This window comes from Phoxinus phoxinus (genome assembly GCF_949152265.1).
Source record: "Phoxinus phoxinus genome assembly, chromosome: 18".
NCBI classification, from domain to species: Eukaryota; Metazoa; Chordata; class Actinopteri; order Cypriniformes; family Leuciscidae; genus Phoxinus; species Phoxinus phoxinus.
In genome coordinates this window covers 11,566,923-11,582,166 of record NC_136893.1, presented here as the reverse complement: position 1 = coordinate 11,582,166, position 15,244 = coordinate 11,566,923, and the positions used below count along the sequence as shown (strand labels likewise).

Here is a 15,244-nt window from a genome sequence, read left to right as displayed (position 1 = left end):
TGACTCCTAACATTTTAATCTTTCCTTGTACTTGAAGGTTCTGTTCCAGAGGAAGTAAAGAGTGTAGACATACTAGCAGCTCTCCCCACTCCACCTCACAACCAAAACGAAGATATACGGTAAATTGTCAGAATGTATTAAACAACTAATCTTAAGCTTGTGCATATGTCAGCGCACTAATGTATTCTCTCAACTCAGGATGGAGAGTGATGATGACAGTGATGCTCCAGATAGCATTGTGCCTGCGTCCTCACCTGAAAGCCAACTAGGTGATGAGACGACACGATTCCCCCATCTATTGGATCCCAAAGAGGAGGAGGATGAGCGGGCCATCTCTCCTGTTATCCCCATTATTCCTCGTTCTGCCATACCCAGTATGTGGCACTGTTTGGAAATTATTTTAATTAGTTTACTTGAATCTTTCATGATGAACTGATCTTGCCTATGTACAGGTTTCTCAGAGGCAAAACCATTCGAGTCAGTGGATGGAAAAGTTGAAGCCTCATCCAGCCAGTGGGACAAAACTAAAAGCAATGAAGTATCTGTGACCTTCATGCTTTCATCAGCTGCTGCAAAGGTATTTAAGTCTCTAAATGTCTTAACCCAACCTTAACCTCAAAGGCATTGGATAATTTTGCGTGACAAGGTTTATGTGCTGTTTTCTTTTTAACAGAATCTCAACACAGTGATGTTGGCTGTTGCCCAACTGCTGCACATACGTATGCCAAGTTCTTACGAGGTGGCTTTTCCCCAGAGTCCTGGTAGAGCAGGTGTTGGACCTGGGAAAGTACCTGACTCCTCCAACCCAGGTAATGCACTAAATCTGTCTTTCAACATTATTCTCAAATCGGCTAAATGTTTAGCTTCTTGTTTTTTGTTTCTCTAAAGCTGTTTGAATTGTATTTATTTTTTCCAGCTATGAAGACAGACTCTTCTGCAAGCCATGATGCAGAGTGGCTTAGGCAGTTTGATGTTTCCCTCCCAGGATGTACTCTGAGGAAACAAGTCGATATTCTAGCTCTTATCAAACAGGTGAGTTTCCTGAGAATTTCTCTTTTTTTGTTTTATAAATGAGAGGTTTTGAGAGGTACCTTACATTTCTAATTTCTTCTGACATTTTTACTCTTTTGTAGGAATGCCAAGATCAAGAAGATAGACCTGCTCAGCACTGTTACATGACAAATGTTTCAGATCTGGATGTGCGCCACCTGCCTGTTATTCCTGTTGAGGTATCTCCACCTCCATCACCATCCCCACCTCCACCACCACCATCTTCTGCTGTAGCTGAGCCAGAAAACATCACTCAACCTGAGCCCGAGCCCAAACCTGAACCGGATGCACCTGTTCAGACTTCATCATCCCCTTCCGCAAGCCCGAGTGATCCTGTCAAATCTGACCCTGTCAAATCTGACCCTATAGTTAAACTGGAAGCTCACAGCTCCCCTGTTACCGTGGAGTCTGAATCTCAGGAGCCAGTGGTTCTCCCTCTAGCTGCTCCATCAGAAGAACAACCTTCTGCTCCAGCCATTTCTCCTCCTCTAGACTCCCCCACAATAGAGATATCCCTCAAACCTATCAAACACCGTAGCAGGACTCTTTCTGATGAAGAAGAAGAACGACCTAAGGTCAAAAAATGGAAGGGTCTGCGCTGGAAGCGTCTCCAGATAGTCATCACTATTCGCAAGGGTGGGTCTAAGAAAGAGAACAGCCGTGAAGTTTCTGAGCTCATGGAGCGCCTCCGCATTACCCTAAAACCAGACAAGCTACCCAGAGACAAGCGCAAGTGCTGTTTCTGCCACGAGGAAGGAGATGGTACCACAGATGGTCCTGCGCGTCTGCTTAACATCGATGTCGATCTGTGGGTGCATCTTAACTGTGCTCTGTGGTCCACTGAGGTGTATGAGACCCAGGGCGGTGCACTTATTAATGTGGAGGTTGCTCTTCGGCGTGGACTGCGCACCCGCTGTGCCTACTGTCAGAAGACGGGTGCTACTAACAGCTGCAACCGTTTGCGCTGCCCGAATGTTTATCATTTTGCCTGTGCCATTCGGGCACGTTGCATGTTTTTCAAAGACAAAACTATGCTATGCACCCAGCACAAGCTTAAAGGCCCCAGTGAAGAGGAGCTCAGCAGTTTTGCTGTTTTTCGACGCGTCTACATTGAGCGAGATGAGGTGAAGCAGATTGCAAGCATCCTGCAACGTGGTGACCGCATTCACATGTTCCGTGTTGGCGGGCTCATCTTCCATGCTGTGGGCCAGCTCTTGCCCTCTCAGATGGCTGTGTTTCACTCACCCACTGCTATATTTCCAGTGGGCTACGAGGCCACACGAATTTACTGGAGCACTCGCGTGCCAAACCGCAGATGTCGCTACCGTTGTCGCATCAGTGAGCAGGATGGCAGGCCTCTGTTTGAAGCGCGTGTCCTAGAGCACGGGTATGAAGACCTGCACTTCCGTGACGCCACACCAGATGGTATGTAAATCTAAGTTTATTTTCTGAAATGACTGTAAATGTAATCCTGATGGAATGATTTATCTTGCCGCATCATGCTAATGTCATGCCACTGCTCTTCAGGCATCTGGTCCAAGATTGTGCAGCAGGTTGCCAAGCTGCGTGATGAAGCAGCCATGCTGAAACTCTTCACAGAGCATGTCAAGGGAGAAGAGATGTATGGACTTACTGTCCATGCAGTGATGCGAATCACTGAATCGGTGAGAAATTAATAAGTATGGTTGGGAACCAAGAACTGGTATTTATCCGGAACCGCTAACAAAAATGAGCATCATTCAGTTAATAAAACTATTCAAAATAAACCTAAACCACATGATTCAATTTTGTTAACTATTCTTGCTCTATTTTCTTCTGTTGATCAATCAGCGATGACACATGTAGTTAAAGATAAACAATGTTTTGTCAGTAATATGTAAAAAATAAATTAATGAAATGCTACCACATTTTTTTTATCATCGTTGTTTAGTTACGGTCAATTATTGGATTACATTTATGCTGCCTCTAAAAAGGTTTTTATTTTATATTTACTATTGAAATGATTTTATTCATTTTCTATATTTACATTTATCTAGTGTTGAAAATATCTAATTTGTCTAATTGCATTTCTTTTTTTCCAAATATTTATTCCTTAAGTCATAGAAAAATTAACTGGAACCATTGAGGAACTGGAACCAGGATGTTAAATTCCTGTGATTCCCATCCCTATTAAAAGCATTTTTCTTAAATATCTTGATTTATAATGAACAATATAATAAAATTTTCGTTGCTCAAAATTTGTCCTGCAGCTTCCTGGTGTGGAAAACTGTCAGAATTATATGTTCCGATATGGCCGCCATCCTCTCATGGAGCTTCCCCTCATGATAAATCCTACAGGCTGTGCACGATCTGAACCCAAAATTCTCACCCACTGCAAACGGTAATGAACAAAAGAGATGGAAGACTTTAGCTTTCTCATGTGTCAATTGATTTAAGACTCTATTAGTATGGAAAGTCATTGTAAGGATCTAATGTAATTTTATCCTGCTTCTCAGGCCTCATACTCTGAACAGCACGAGTATGTCCAAAGCCTATCAGAGCACATTTACAGGGGAAATTAACACTCCGTACAGCAAGCAGTTTGTTCATTCCAAATCTTCTCAATACCGTCGACTGAAGACAGAGTGGAAAAACAATGTGTACCTGGCCCGTTCTCGCATTCAAGGACTGGGTCTCTACGCTGCTAAAGACCTTGAAAAACACACCATGGTCATAGAGTACATTGGCACCATCATTCGCAACGAGGTTGCAAATCGCAGAGAGAAGATTTACGAGGAGCAGGTTTGTAGATGTCAAGCTTCTGCTATATATTTTCTCTTATTTTTTATTTTTTTTAACCTCTTTGGTTTCTTCAATCAGAACCGCGGGATCTACATGTTTCGCATCAATAACGAGCATGTGATTGATGCAACCTTAACTGGCGGTCCTGCTCGGTAAGATCAAACTTCCTGTGCGGTTCTTGCAATCCAAATATTTGTTTTGGGTCTTAGTTTATGATTTCTTTGTCTCCCTAGTTATGTCAATCATTCTTGTGCACCCAACTGTGTCGCGGAAGTTGTGACATTTGATAAAGAGGACAAGATCATCATCATTTCTAGTCGCAGGATCCCGAAGGGTGAAGAGGTAGGTTTGAGTTAAAAAAAATTATTTGGCAGTGCTCTCAGTGCTGTTCCCCAGTATAATCCTTTGTATTCTCCTCTCTCAATCTGTTTTAGCTGACGTATGACTATCAGTTTGACTTCGAGGATGATCAGCACAAGATCCCCTGCCATTGTGGAGCCTGGAATTGCAGAAAGTGGATGAACTAACAGGGACAGAGGAAGAGTCCGACCCGTCTTTGCTCCCTGGTGCCAGAACACTCCTGCGCCAAAGCCTGTTTTATTCTTACTATCCAGTTAATAAGCTGCTCTGAATCGAGGAAGAAAAGTTCACTCTGTCACCTGAAAGACAAGACTTTGTTATTCACAACAAGAGCCAAAGCTTTGAAGAGTAAACTTTTGAAGACACAACCTTTTACAGATGAGCTTGAAGGTATTGGACCTGCTTGAATCTTTCATGTTGATTAAAAAATTCACCTCTGCCAAAAGCACTTCCACTGTTTCCTCCTACAATAAGCTGACTCTGTCTACAACTGATCCCTTCGACATCTACCAAAACAACGGAAGCTATAGCATATCAATACACTTAGACTAGAACTCAGTGGAGATGTTTGATTAAAGCCATGTAAGTACTCAAAAATGAACAATTTAGCTTGGACCTATCCTTTCCGCTACCATCCTTTCCATCACCCCAGACGAACACTCTCCCATCAAATCATCAATGAAAATCGTGGACCTTGGCAAGACAATCCTGGAGTGGCTCTGCTTAGAACTGTGATGAGATATAACGTTGAGATACTATTGACCTGTGGCTCGAGAGGCACGAGATGTTTTATTATATTGATTTAAAAGGTGGGTTTATTTCACCCAGTCTACCTCATTGAGTTTGTGGGACGTCACTGCTTTGTATTAAACTGTTAAGTGCTACTGTGGAAAGGGGAAGGCAGGAATGTGTCCATGGCAATTGCCTTCTTGGGTAAGCAGGGAAACTTAAGCAGCAGGTTTGCTCCTATCTATATTTTGCTTTCGGATGATTACAATAGTGAGCCAGTGCAACTCTTTTTGATTTGATTACACAAATGAGATACAATATATGACTTACAATATGACGATGCATTACTTAGAGCAATCAAAACTCAAACGGGTGTCTCGCAGGCCACCTTTTTCCGATTGTAGATATCATGTAGCTGCGTCAGCACGTGCAGATCATGTTTTTAGTGTATAAATGCTCATCAGGATCCTCTCGCATTCTTAACGATGGAGCAAATAATGAGAAAGGGCCACAGTGCAGATCCACGTTGATGCAATTTGAAAGATTATAGGGCAAATAAAACTAGTGATGCAAGACTGCCACTGCATTTGACATGTTTTCCCATCTTGAATCCTTACATCCTGCCTTCATTAGATCTCCATTCGGATCTCATCACTCCAACCAGGACCCTTAGGTGTAAGCCTCTTCCCTTCTGTGATAGTGGACTGTTGTAAACTTACTGTAGTGAGTCTTTCTCTGCCTGCTGACGGCCGGTTGTATCTAATCGATGTATCGTGGTTTGATAGTGGTAGCACAGTCTACAGGCTTGATGCAGTGATGGAGGAAGACTTAAAAAGGGCATTTCTATTTTCTTTTATATTAAAGTAATTTAAAAGTTAAAAACAGTTGAATTTCAAAGAAGGGAGTTGAACAAAGTCTCCACATAGCCCATGCTACTTTGTTCCTTTCTCCCCTGACGTATGACCTCACGTTAAGAATAAATGCAAAATGTATAAACTGTACATAATAGGGGTCTAAACTCTTTATCCAGCCCCTTTTTAATCAAATTCAAAATTGTAGAGAAATAAAAATCATGAAAAAAGCAACCACTGGATATCATTTTATCAGAAAACTAAATGTGTATATATCTATAAATATATGTAAAATGGCAAACTAAGTAATATCTTTATGTATATGAACCAGAGTGTTTTTGCATTTAACTTTTTTTTGTTTTTTTTCTATCTGTTTTTTTCCTACAAGACCATATACATATTAAAGGTGTGATGTTTCTCTTGTCTTCACCAATGAAATTTGGAAGAGTGGTTGCGGTGAATGAGACAAACATTTAAGATCGGATTCATGCAAAGTTCTTTATTGAAATAGATTTTTTTTTGTGGAAAGAAACAGCAGTAAAATGGTGCATAGCATTTGTGTATTTATGTAATATTGTTCACGTATATTTCTTTTATTTATGCTACTGCTTGTGAATTACTGATCCCTGTCCTTGAATCAGTGACAGTTTAATTAGTATATTCAGTAAATGGAAAATCTTGAAGCTCCCAAGATGATACTGTTTTTGATTCGTGTCCTATTGTTTCCCTCCCGCCCCTCCCGGTAGAAGTGAATGTTTTATATGACTTCTGAAAAGGCTGCATAGTCGTAGAAAGGTATGACTTCATTCATCGAAAATATCTCCATTAATTACATGTGAATTGCACTCAGCATTTTTTTTATTTATACATCCTCCGAACTAGCATTGGTTCTTTTAAGGGTAGTCTGTTATTAAAGACGCTCACTGGATTTTAGCCTGAGTATCTCTTCCCCCCTTTGTTCTTTTGAAATCTCTTTATTTAAGCTCTATACACATGTTGTAATTAAATAAATAAATAGATCCTGATTTTGGTTTTCAACCTGATCTACTTTTTAAAAAAGATGCTGCATCTGTACAGCAGAGCTACTTTTAGGGATGATGAATAAAATGGTAATTTTTATTGTATGTGGCATGTTTTGTATGGATATAATTTTGAATTGTACATATTTTTTGACGTCAGAGGTTGCATCTCTTTATATACAGCTGTCCCCTTCCCTCCCAGCCCTCCATTTATTTCTTTGTCTCTGCTTTATTTCTTGTAAAGAAAAATAAAATGCATTTTAAATATAAATGTTGTCAGATTTGCAGCTTTATAAACTTCTTTTGCGTAGGCAATATCTAACATCTTTTATAGGCTATTATATATTCTAAATTAAGTTATTGAAAAGAGTCAATGAAACCGAAATAAGAAAAAGGATTTATTACTGTATATACCATTTATGTACATTATATTAACTAACCCACAAGTGGATTTGTTTTTAACATGTTTAAAACACACATGGAATCTTAGGATCAAGAACTCGTATGCATCTGACTGAAAGCATTGTCTACCAAGTCTGAACTCTTATCAAGACTATAATGGACAAACATGTCAGGGAATTTAGACTAAACTGCCTCTACAAAGCGGCAGCAACTACTGTCTGAAACGCGTGTCGTTTCATCCAAATGCCTTTCCTCAAGTCTTAAGCACAAGTTAAAGTACAGGTTTTACAAACAACTGCAAAATCCAAGTTGTGAGAAAAAGCAAGCACAATATTATATATATATATATATATATATATATATATATATATATATATATATATATATATATATAAATAAATATAGCTGCAAGCAGCGATTACGGGCCCAAGCCGGTGGCACCGCCACCCCGGTGCCTTTAGTTGCACTAAAGGCACCAGGGTGGCGGTGCCACCGGCTTGGGCCCTCCATCGCTGCTTGCAGCTATATTTATTTATATATATATATATATATATATATATATATATATATATATATATATATATATATATAAACCGCCACCCCGGTGCCTTTAGGGTTCTTGTGCACAACGGGCAATAACGTATCTCCGCTTTAGAGCTTGCATCAGTGTGGGTTCTGCAAAAGTGCGCATCGAGGGCGTGAGCACCGTTCTGAAACCTAAAATGAAAAATTAGACACCCTACAGTTTCATGGACTTAACGGACACATGAAATCAGCAGCCATTGTAAGTACACAAGACCAAAAATTCATATGAAGTGTGGTATATATATATATTAATTTTTTTAAGGGACAAGACAGATCATTTGACTTGCCTGACCTGATTAGAACAGTGAAAAAATTTAAATAAAAAATGGGTTGTGCAAAAAGGCGCATTTTTTGCTAGATTTTTTAAAAAGTTTAAATATATCAAAACAGAAAGATTTTTTTACATTTAAAAGCGTGCAATGAAAAACAGGAATAGGGGAGGGGAATGACCGACAGAGAGAGACAGAGAACTTTTGAAACTAAAAAAATAACATCCTAACTTTGACAGAAAGTAGTCTTTGATAATGTTTAAATATACATAAAAATGCAGCATTGAATTAATTGAAATTAGTGTACTTTAAAACACTTGTTTAAAAGAAAAAACACATTTATACATAGTATAAAACACTAGATGGCACAATATACCTATTTTTAATAGTCTTTCTGCCCCCCTCCCCACACAGACAAACACAGGAGGGGCTGTCTGTGTGTGTGGCTGCGATGTCAAGATTGCAGTGTGTGTGTGTGTGTGTGTGTGTGTGTGTGTGTGTGTGTGTGTGTGTGTGTGTGTGTGTGTGTGTGTGTGTGTGTGTGTGTGTGTGTGTGTGTGTGTGTGTGTGTATGAGGATCGATCGAAAAATGGAGACATAAAAACATACTCCGTCATTTTGTTCATACAGGACATCATTCAAACTGCTAAGTGTTTCCTTATATTTGTGTACACCAAAATCACACACACACACACACACACACACACACACACACACACACACACACACACACACACACACACACACACACACACACACACACACACACAACAATGTTGACTGTTTTTGTTCTGTTTCAGCAGCGAAAATAGTTAAACAAAGATCACAGCAGAACCATCGCGCATCTCAATGTTTTTTCATTAGTGAATGATTCCGCATTTTGAAAGAATCGCTTGACTCAAAGATTCAATGATCAATCCATAAAGATCTGTGTCATTCATGAATGATTCAGTCGTTCGAACGACTCGTTTGAACGAATGAATCAATGACTCGCTCATTAAGACGGTCGCCTGGCGACACCTATAGGAGGTTTAGTGTTATGTTTAAAAGTAGCCTTTCATTCTTTGCAACGATCGTTAGTTAACTTATATTTCAAACAATCTTAAAACATTATTTAATGCATTGTTATTTTTCAGTGTAAAATATTTAATTTGATCAGCCACAGGGTAGGCTAACAGTCCTATAGTGTCTTATTATTCTAAATAATTTAATTTATTGATCAAATTTAGAAATTAAAAATGAACTATGAAGCATACATTTAATAAGAGTAGGGTGTGACTAGGTATAGATATTACAATATACAGATATTCAAATATAGTGGGCACTAGCCTATTAAAACCTGAACGTGTCCGCTTAATAAATCGTGAGCTGAATGAGTCGCAGCAAACATCAGCACAAGGAGTCCAATTTCATTAATCATGGGTGAAAAGCTGACTGAAAAGATTAAGAATAATAGGCTATTGAACACGCAATTCAAGCAATCCCACCCCCGAAATGGCGCTATGTTTAAAATTAAACTAAATGCTCACGGCTGCACGGGCAATAACGCGTTCACGGCGAGGAACGAGCAGAACAGAGTGAATGTGTTTTAGTTCATTCATACTGGACGTCCAGTACTTACTTTGGCTTTTAAGTTAGCGATTTAAAAGCCCCCGCTTTAATTGCACATCGATTAACCGGTAGGAAAATATTCTAACAGTCACTAATATATTTATATATAAATACAATATACAATGGGCCTACCCGATTTTGACCACAAGAGGGCAGTATTGCCCTATGTATGACTTATTTTTTGACTAAAAAGTGCATTCTGGCTGTTTTTTTAACTTATACATAATTCTTAAATTGAAATAAAAGAACAAAATGGGTTTAGTTCTGATATTTGTATACTTTTATATAGAAATAAATGGTGTATAATAATTTTTTTAGAAAATATGAGGCTTTTAGTGTTTCCTTTTTTGGACATTACTTTAATCCCTCACCATAGCAAAACCGTTTGAGATATTTAATATCCGTTCACAATTTAGCATCTTTAATGTATTTTCATCATGTTGAAAAAGTTTGGTGTGAATAAAATAAACCACCGCTAAAAACTCGGAGTCTAAAATATACCAGAACTCACATTCAAACCAAAATATCTGACTTCCTGTTGGTCGGAGCTAATGAGTGTAAATTAGAAAGTTTTCCGGATCGAAGAGAAGAATATACGTACCGAGTTTGGTTACTGTAGGTAAAACTAATACCCCATTTTTGACTAAAGGTGGCGCTACTGAGCCCCTCCACCGCGCCCGTTTCTGAAACTTCACACATGCCTAGTACCTAATAAATCTGATATGCATGTTGAGTTTCATGCAATTTGAAGCATGTTAAGAGCCTCAAATGCACCCAAAAAGAATATTAAAGTTTGATGCGTTGCCATGGCAACAGTATTTAAGATATCAATAATCCTTTCACAGGTCTACATCTGCCGTGTGTTTACATTATACAGATGAAGTTTGAAGCAAATCGGGTAAAAATAAGAGGGTGATTTCAAAGCATTTTGAAAGTGACACACTTCCTGCTGCCAGTTGGTGGCGCTATAACTTTGACTCACAATAGTCACATCCATGTGATCGGCCTCTTATAACAAACACACTGCTGAAGTTTCATCAAGATCAGTTAATGTATGAGGATGTTATAACACACTTCCTGTTTCCAATATTCGCCATAAATTCGTTTCCTCGCCACGGCCAAACCGTTCGAGATATCAAAAATCCCCTCGCAATTTATCATCCTCCATGTCTTGACTTCATGCACACCGAGTTTCGTGGTCATCCGATGAATTCTCTAGGACAAGTGTTTCAAATGCCAGAACATGCGTTTCCATACAGCCCATAATAACCGACTTCCTGTTAGACTGGCGTAAAACTTAGAGCACGAAAGTTGTTCGGCCCGATGAGATCTATATGTGTACCGAGTTTCATATTATTACATGCAAGCGTGTTTGAGATATGGACATGTTTTTGAATCCCATTCCAGGGGGCGCTGGCGAGCCCCCCTGCCACGCCCGGGTCCCAGCTTCAGTCGGGCCCTGATGGCCGCAGGTTCTGACATTTGTGCAAAGTTTCAAGAGTTTTTGAGCACGTTAAGGCCCCCATAAGTGCCCAAAAGGTAGTAATATAATAATAATAAAGAAGAAGAAGAAGAATAAAATATAGCTGCAAGCAGCGATTACGGGCCCAAGCCGGTGGCACCGCCACCCCGGTGCCTTTAGTTGCACTAAAGGCACCAGGGTGGAGGTGCCACCGGCTTGGGCCCTCCATCGCTGCTTGCAGCTATATTTATTTATATATATATATATATATATATATATATATATATATATATATATATATATATATATATATATATATATATATATATATAAAACCGCCACCCCGGTGCCTTTAGGGTTCTTGTGCACAACGGGCAATAACGTATCTCCGCTTTAGAGCTTGCATCAGTGTGGGTTCTGCAAAAGTGCGCATCGAGGGCGTGAGCACCGTTCTGAAAACTAAAATGAAAAATTAGACACCCTACAGTTTCATGGACTTAACGGACACATGAAATCAGCAGCCATTGTAAGTACACAAGACCAAAAATTCATATGAAGTGTGGTATATATTAATTTTTTTAAGGGACAAGACAGATCATTTGACTTGCCTGACCTGATTAGAACAGTGAAAAAATAAAAAAAATAAAAATGGGTTGTGCAAAAAGCCGCATTTTTTGCTAGATTTTTAAAAAAGTTTAAATATATCAAAACAGAAAGATTTTTTTACATTTAAAAGCGTGCAATGAAAAACAGGAATAGGGGAGGGGAATGACCGACAGAGACAGATAACTATTGAAAATATTTTACTAAAAAAATAACATCCTAACTTTGACAGAAAGTAGTCTTTGATAATGTTTAAATATACATAAAAATGCAGCATTGAATTAATTGAAATTAGTGTACTTTAAAACACTTGTTTAAAAGAAAAAACACATTTATACATAGTATAAAACACTAGATGGCACAATATACCTATTTTTAATAGTCTTTCTGCCCCCCTCCCCACACAGACAAACACAGGAGGGGCTGTCTGTGTGTGTGGCTGCGATGTCAAGATTGCAGTGTGTGTGTGTGTGTGTGTGTGTGTGTGTGTGTATACGAGGATCGATCGAAAAACATACTCCGTCATTTTGTTCATACAGGACATCATTCAAACTGCAAAGTGTTTCCTTATATTTGTGTGCACTTGCAATAAAACACAACATTGTGCTTTTGTTAAAGGTCCCATGACATGGGGTTATTATATTATTTTATAATGTTTCCTGGGTTGCCCTTATAATGTTAGTATGTTTTTTAAATCAAAAATAGTCATAATTTAAAAATAAAAGGCATTTTTCCTAGCCCAGTTTTAGCCTCTGATTTGAACGCTCTGTTTGAAGGGGCGTGTCTGTGTGAGACTTCGGTGTAACCGGCCACTGCTGTGATTGGCTGACATGCTTGCATATGAAATAGCTACTTATTACATGTGAAACTCTCTCGAATACTTTTACTACAGTTATTATACGTTTTTACTATTACAGCTATCGAGATTAACAAATCGTCAGAAGTTTTTAAAGTATTTAGATCTATTCCCATCACATAAAATGTTGCCGTGATGAGCATTGCGCAAGCAGATGACAGTCTGTTGTTGATCGCGAGAATGAAGATCTTATCATTGCAACGCAGTTTCTGCACTCTCTCTAATGCTTTCACCAATGCAAACACGATGATGTAAATACAGTAAGAGCTTCATGTGCAGTGTAACGTGCGTCATTGATTTCATAACGAGTTTGGCAAGTGTCCAGATAAACTCCATCGCGCTGTGTCCATGAGAAAATGAGCTAGGAAGTAGAAATGCGTGCGCGCGATTCCTACAAACATTGTTCCTCGATCGCTTTATGTTTATAAGTTAATTTATTCACAATTTAAATACGATTATTTTCATCCTACTAAAAGAAACGATGTGAAGTTGATATTTTAGTCACTGGCTTGACTTACTGAGGCATAAACAGCAGTATTGAACGATTTGTCTGAACTTGAACAATTACACATCAGAAAGTGTTGCTTGGTAACGTTAGCTCAATCGATTTATTTGCAGACGTTCGTCGAGGCCAGCTCTGTATTATTGGCCCAAGTTGAGGAAACAGTCGTCGGTGAAATGTTTGCCGCAGACATGCAAAACTTTGGGGAGTTGTGTCGGCGCATTTCCAGAGAAAATGAAATGAATCCACTGGTTCTTGCTTGGATGAAGGAACTAAAAAAAGGCTTCGGTGTTCATTTGTACATCCAATTATTGAGCCATTATTATGCTTCGCTCGCTCAAAAGCCATGATATCTCCCGTGGACAAACTAAAATCGCGCACGCGTTCCTACTTCCTAGCTCATTTTCTCATGGACTGGAAATATTCTCTGGGCGGGCAAAGCAGAGAAAGGGGAGGTAACATTTCCTCCGTATGACGTCATACGGAGGAGATTCAAGATCAGCCCGATTGAGCTTCCACTTTTTCAAAGGCAGAGAAAGAGAGCAAAAGCTTGATTTACACCGATTGAAATTTCTAGAAATTTGGGGACCATATAAAGGCTAGGGGAACTCATATTAATGTTAAAAAACCTCAAAAAGTGAAAATTTCATGTCATGGGACCTTTAAACTATAAACTCTTGTCAAACTGTAACATACAAATGTCACCCAACCAAAATCACACACACACACACAACAATGTTGACTATTTTTGTTCTGTTTCAGCAGCGAAAATAGTTAAACAAAGATCACAGCAGAACCATCGCGCATCTCACAGTGTTTTTTCATTAGTGAATGATTCCGCATTTTGAAAGAATCGCTTGACTCAAATATTCAATGATCAATCCATAAAGATCTGTGTCATTCATGAATGATTCAGTCGTTCGAACGAATGAATCAATGACTCGCTCATTAAGACGGTCGTGTTTTTTCATTAGTGAATGATTCCGCATTCTGAAAGAATCGCTTGACTCAAAGATTCAATGATCAATCCATAAAGATCTGTGTCATTCATGAATGACTCAGTCGTTCGAACGACTCGTTTGAACTAATGAATCAATGACTCGCTCATTAAGACGGTCGCCTGGCGACACCTATAGGAGGTTTAGTGTTATGTTTAAAAGTAGCCTTTCATTCTTTGCAACGATCGTTAATTAACTTATATTTAAAACAATCTTAAAACATTATTTAATGCATTGTTATTTTTCAGTGTAAAATATTTAATTTGATCAGCCACAGGGTAGGCTAACAGTCCTATAGTGTCTTATTATTCTAAATAATTTAATTTATTGATCAAATTTAGAAATTAAAAATGAACTATGAAGCATACATTTAATAAGAGTAGGGTGTGACTAGGTGTAGATATTACAATATACAGATATTCAAATATAGTGGGCACTAGCCTATTAAAACCTGAATGTGTACGCTTAATAAATCGTGAGCTGAATGAGTCGCAGCAAACATCAGCACAAGGAGTCCAATTTCATTAATCATGGGTGAAAAGCTGACTGAAAAGATTAAGAATAATAGGCTATTGAACACGCAATTCAAGCAATCCCATCCCCGAAATGGCGCTATGTTTAAAATTAAACTAAATGCTCATGGCTGCACGGGCAATAACGCGTTCACGGCGAGGAACGAGCAGAACAGAGTGAATGTTTTTAGTTCATTCCTACTGGACGTCCAGTACTACTTTGGCTTTTAAGTTAGCGATTTCAAAGCCCCCGCTTTAATTGCACATCGATTAACCGGTAGGAAAATATTCTAACAGTCACTATTTATATAGATACAATATACAATGGGCCTACCCGATTTTGACCACAAGAGGGCAGTATTGCCCTATGTATGACTTATTTTTTTACTTAAAAAGTGCATTCTGGCTGTTTTTTAACTTATACATAATTCTTAAATTGAAATAAAAGAACAAAATGGGTTTAGTTCTGATATTTGTATACTTTTATATAGAAATAAATGGTGTATAATAATTTTTTTAGAAGATATGAGGCTTTTAGTGTTTCCTTTTTTGGACATTACTTTAATCCCTCGCCATAGCAAAACCGTTTGAGATATTTAATATCCGTTCACAATTTAGCATCTTTAATGTATTTTCATCATGTTGAAAAAGTTT

The 15,244-nt window shown here is 38.6% G+C and overlaps 1 protein-coding gene across 1 annotated transcript in view; it reads left to right on the top strand.

Moving 5' to 3' along the window:
* The window catches only part of kmt2d (lysine (K)-specific methyltransferase 2D), a 37,642-nt gene extending 30,116 nt beyond the window's left edge, over positions 1–7,526 (top strand). Inside the window, exons 43-54 of the mRNA XM_079588545.1 lie at positions 38–119; positions 199–374; positions 453–577; positions 674–809; positions 917–1,032; positions 1,134–2,475; positions 2,578–2,714; positions 3,300–3,430; positions 3,546–3,831; positions 3,910–3,983; positions 4,065–4,173; positions 4,266–7,526. Coding sequence (XP_079444671.1) covers positions 38–119; positions 199–374; positions 453–577; positions 674–809; positions 917–1,032; positions 1,134–2,475; positions 2,578–2,714; positions 3,300–3,430; positions 3,546–3,831; positions 3,910–3,983; positions 4,065–4,173; positions 4,266–4,358 — 2,807 coding nt within the window. The 3' untranslated portion in view covers positions 4,359–7,526. The remainder of the gene's footprint in view (positions 1–37; positions 120–198; positions 375–452; positions 578–673; positions 810–916; positions 1,033–1,133; positions 2,476–2,577; positions 2,715–3,299; positions 3,431–3,545; positions 3,832–3,909; positions 3,984–4,064; positions 4,174–4,265) is intronic.
* The last annotated feature ends 7,718 nt before the right edge of the window (positions 7,527–15,244 follow it).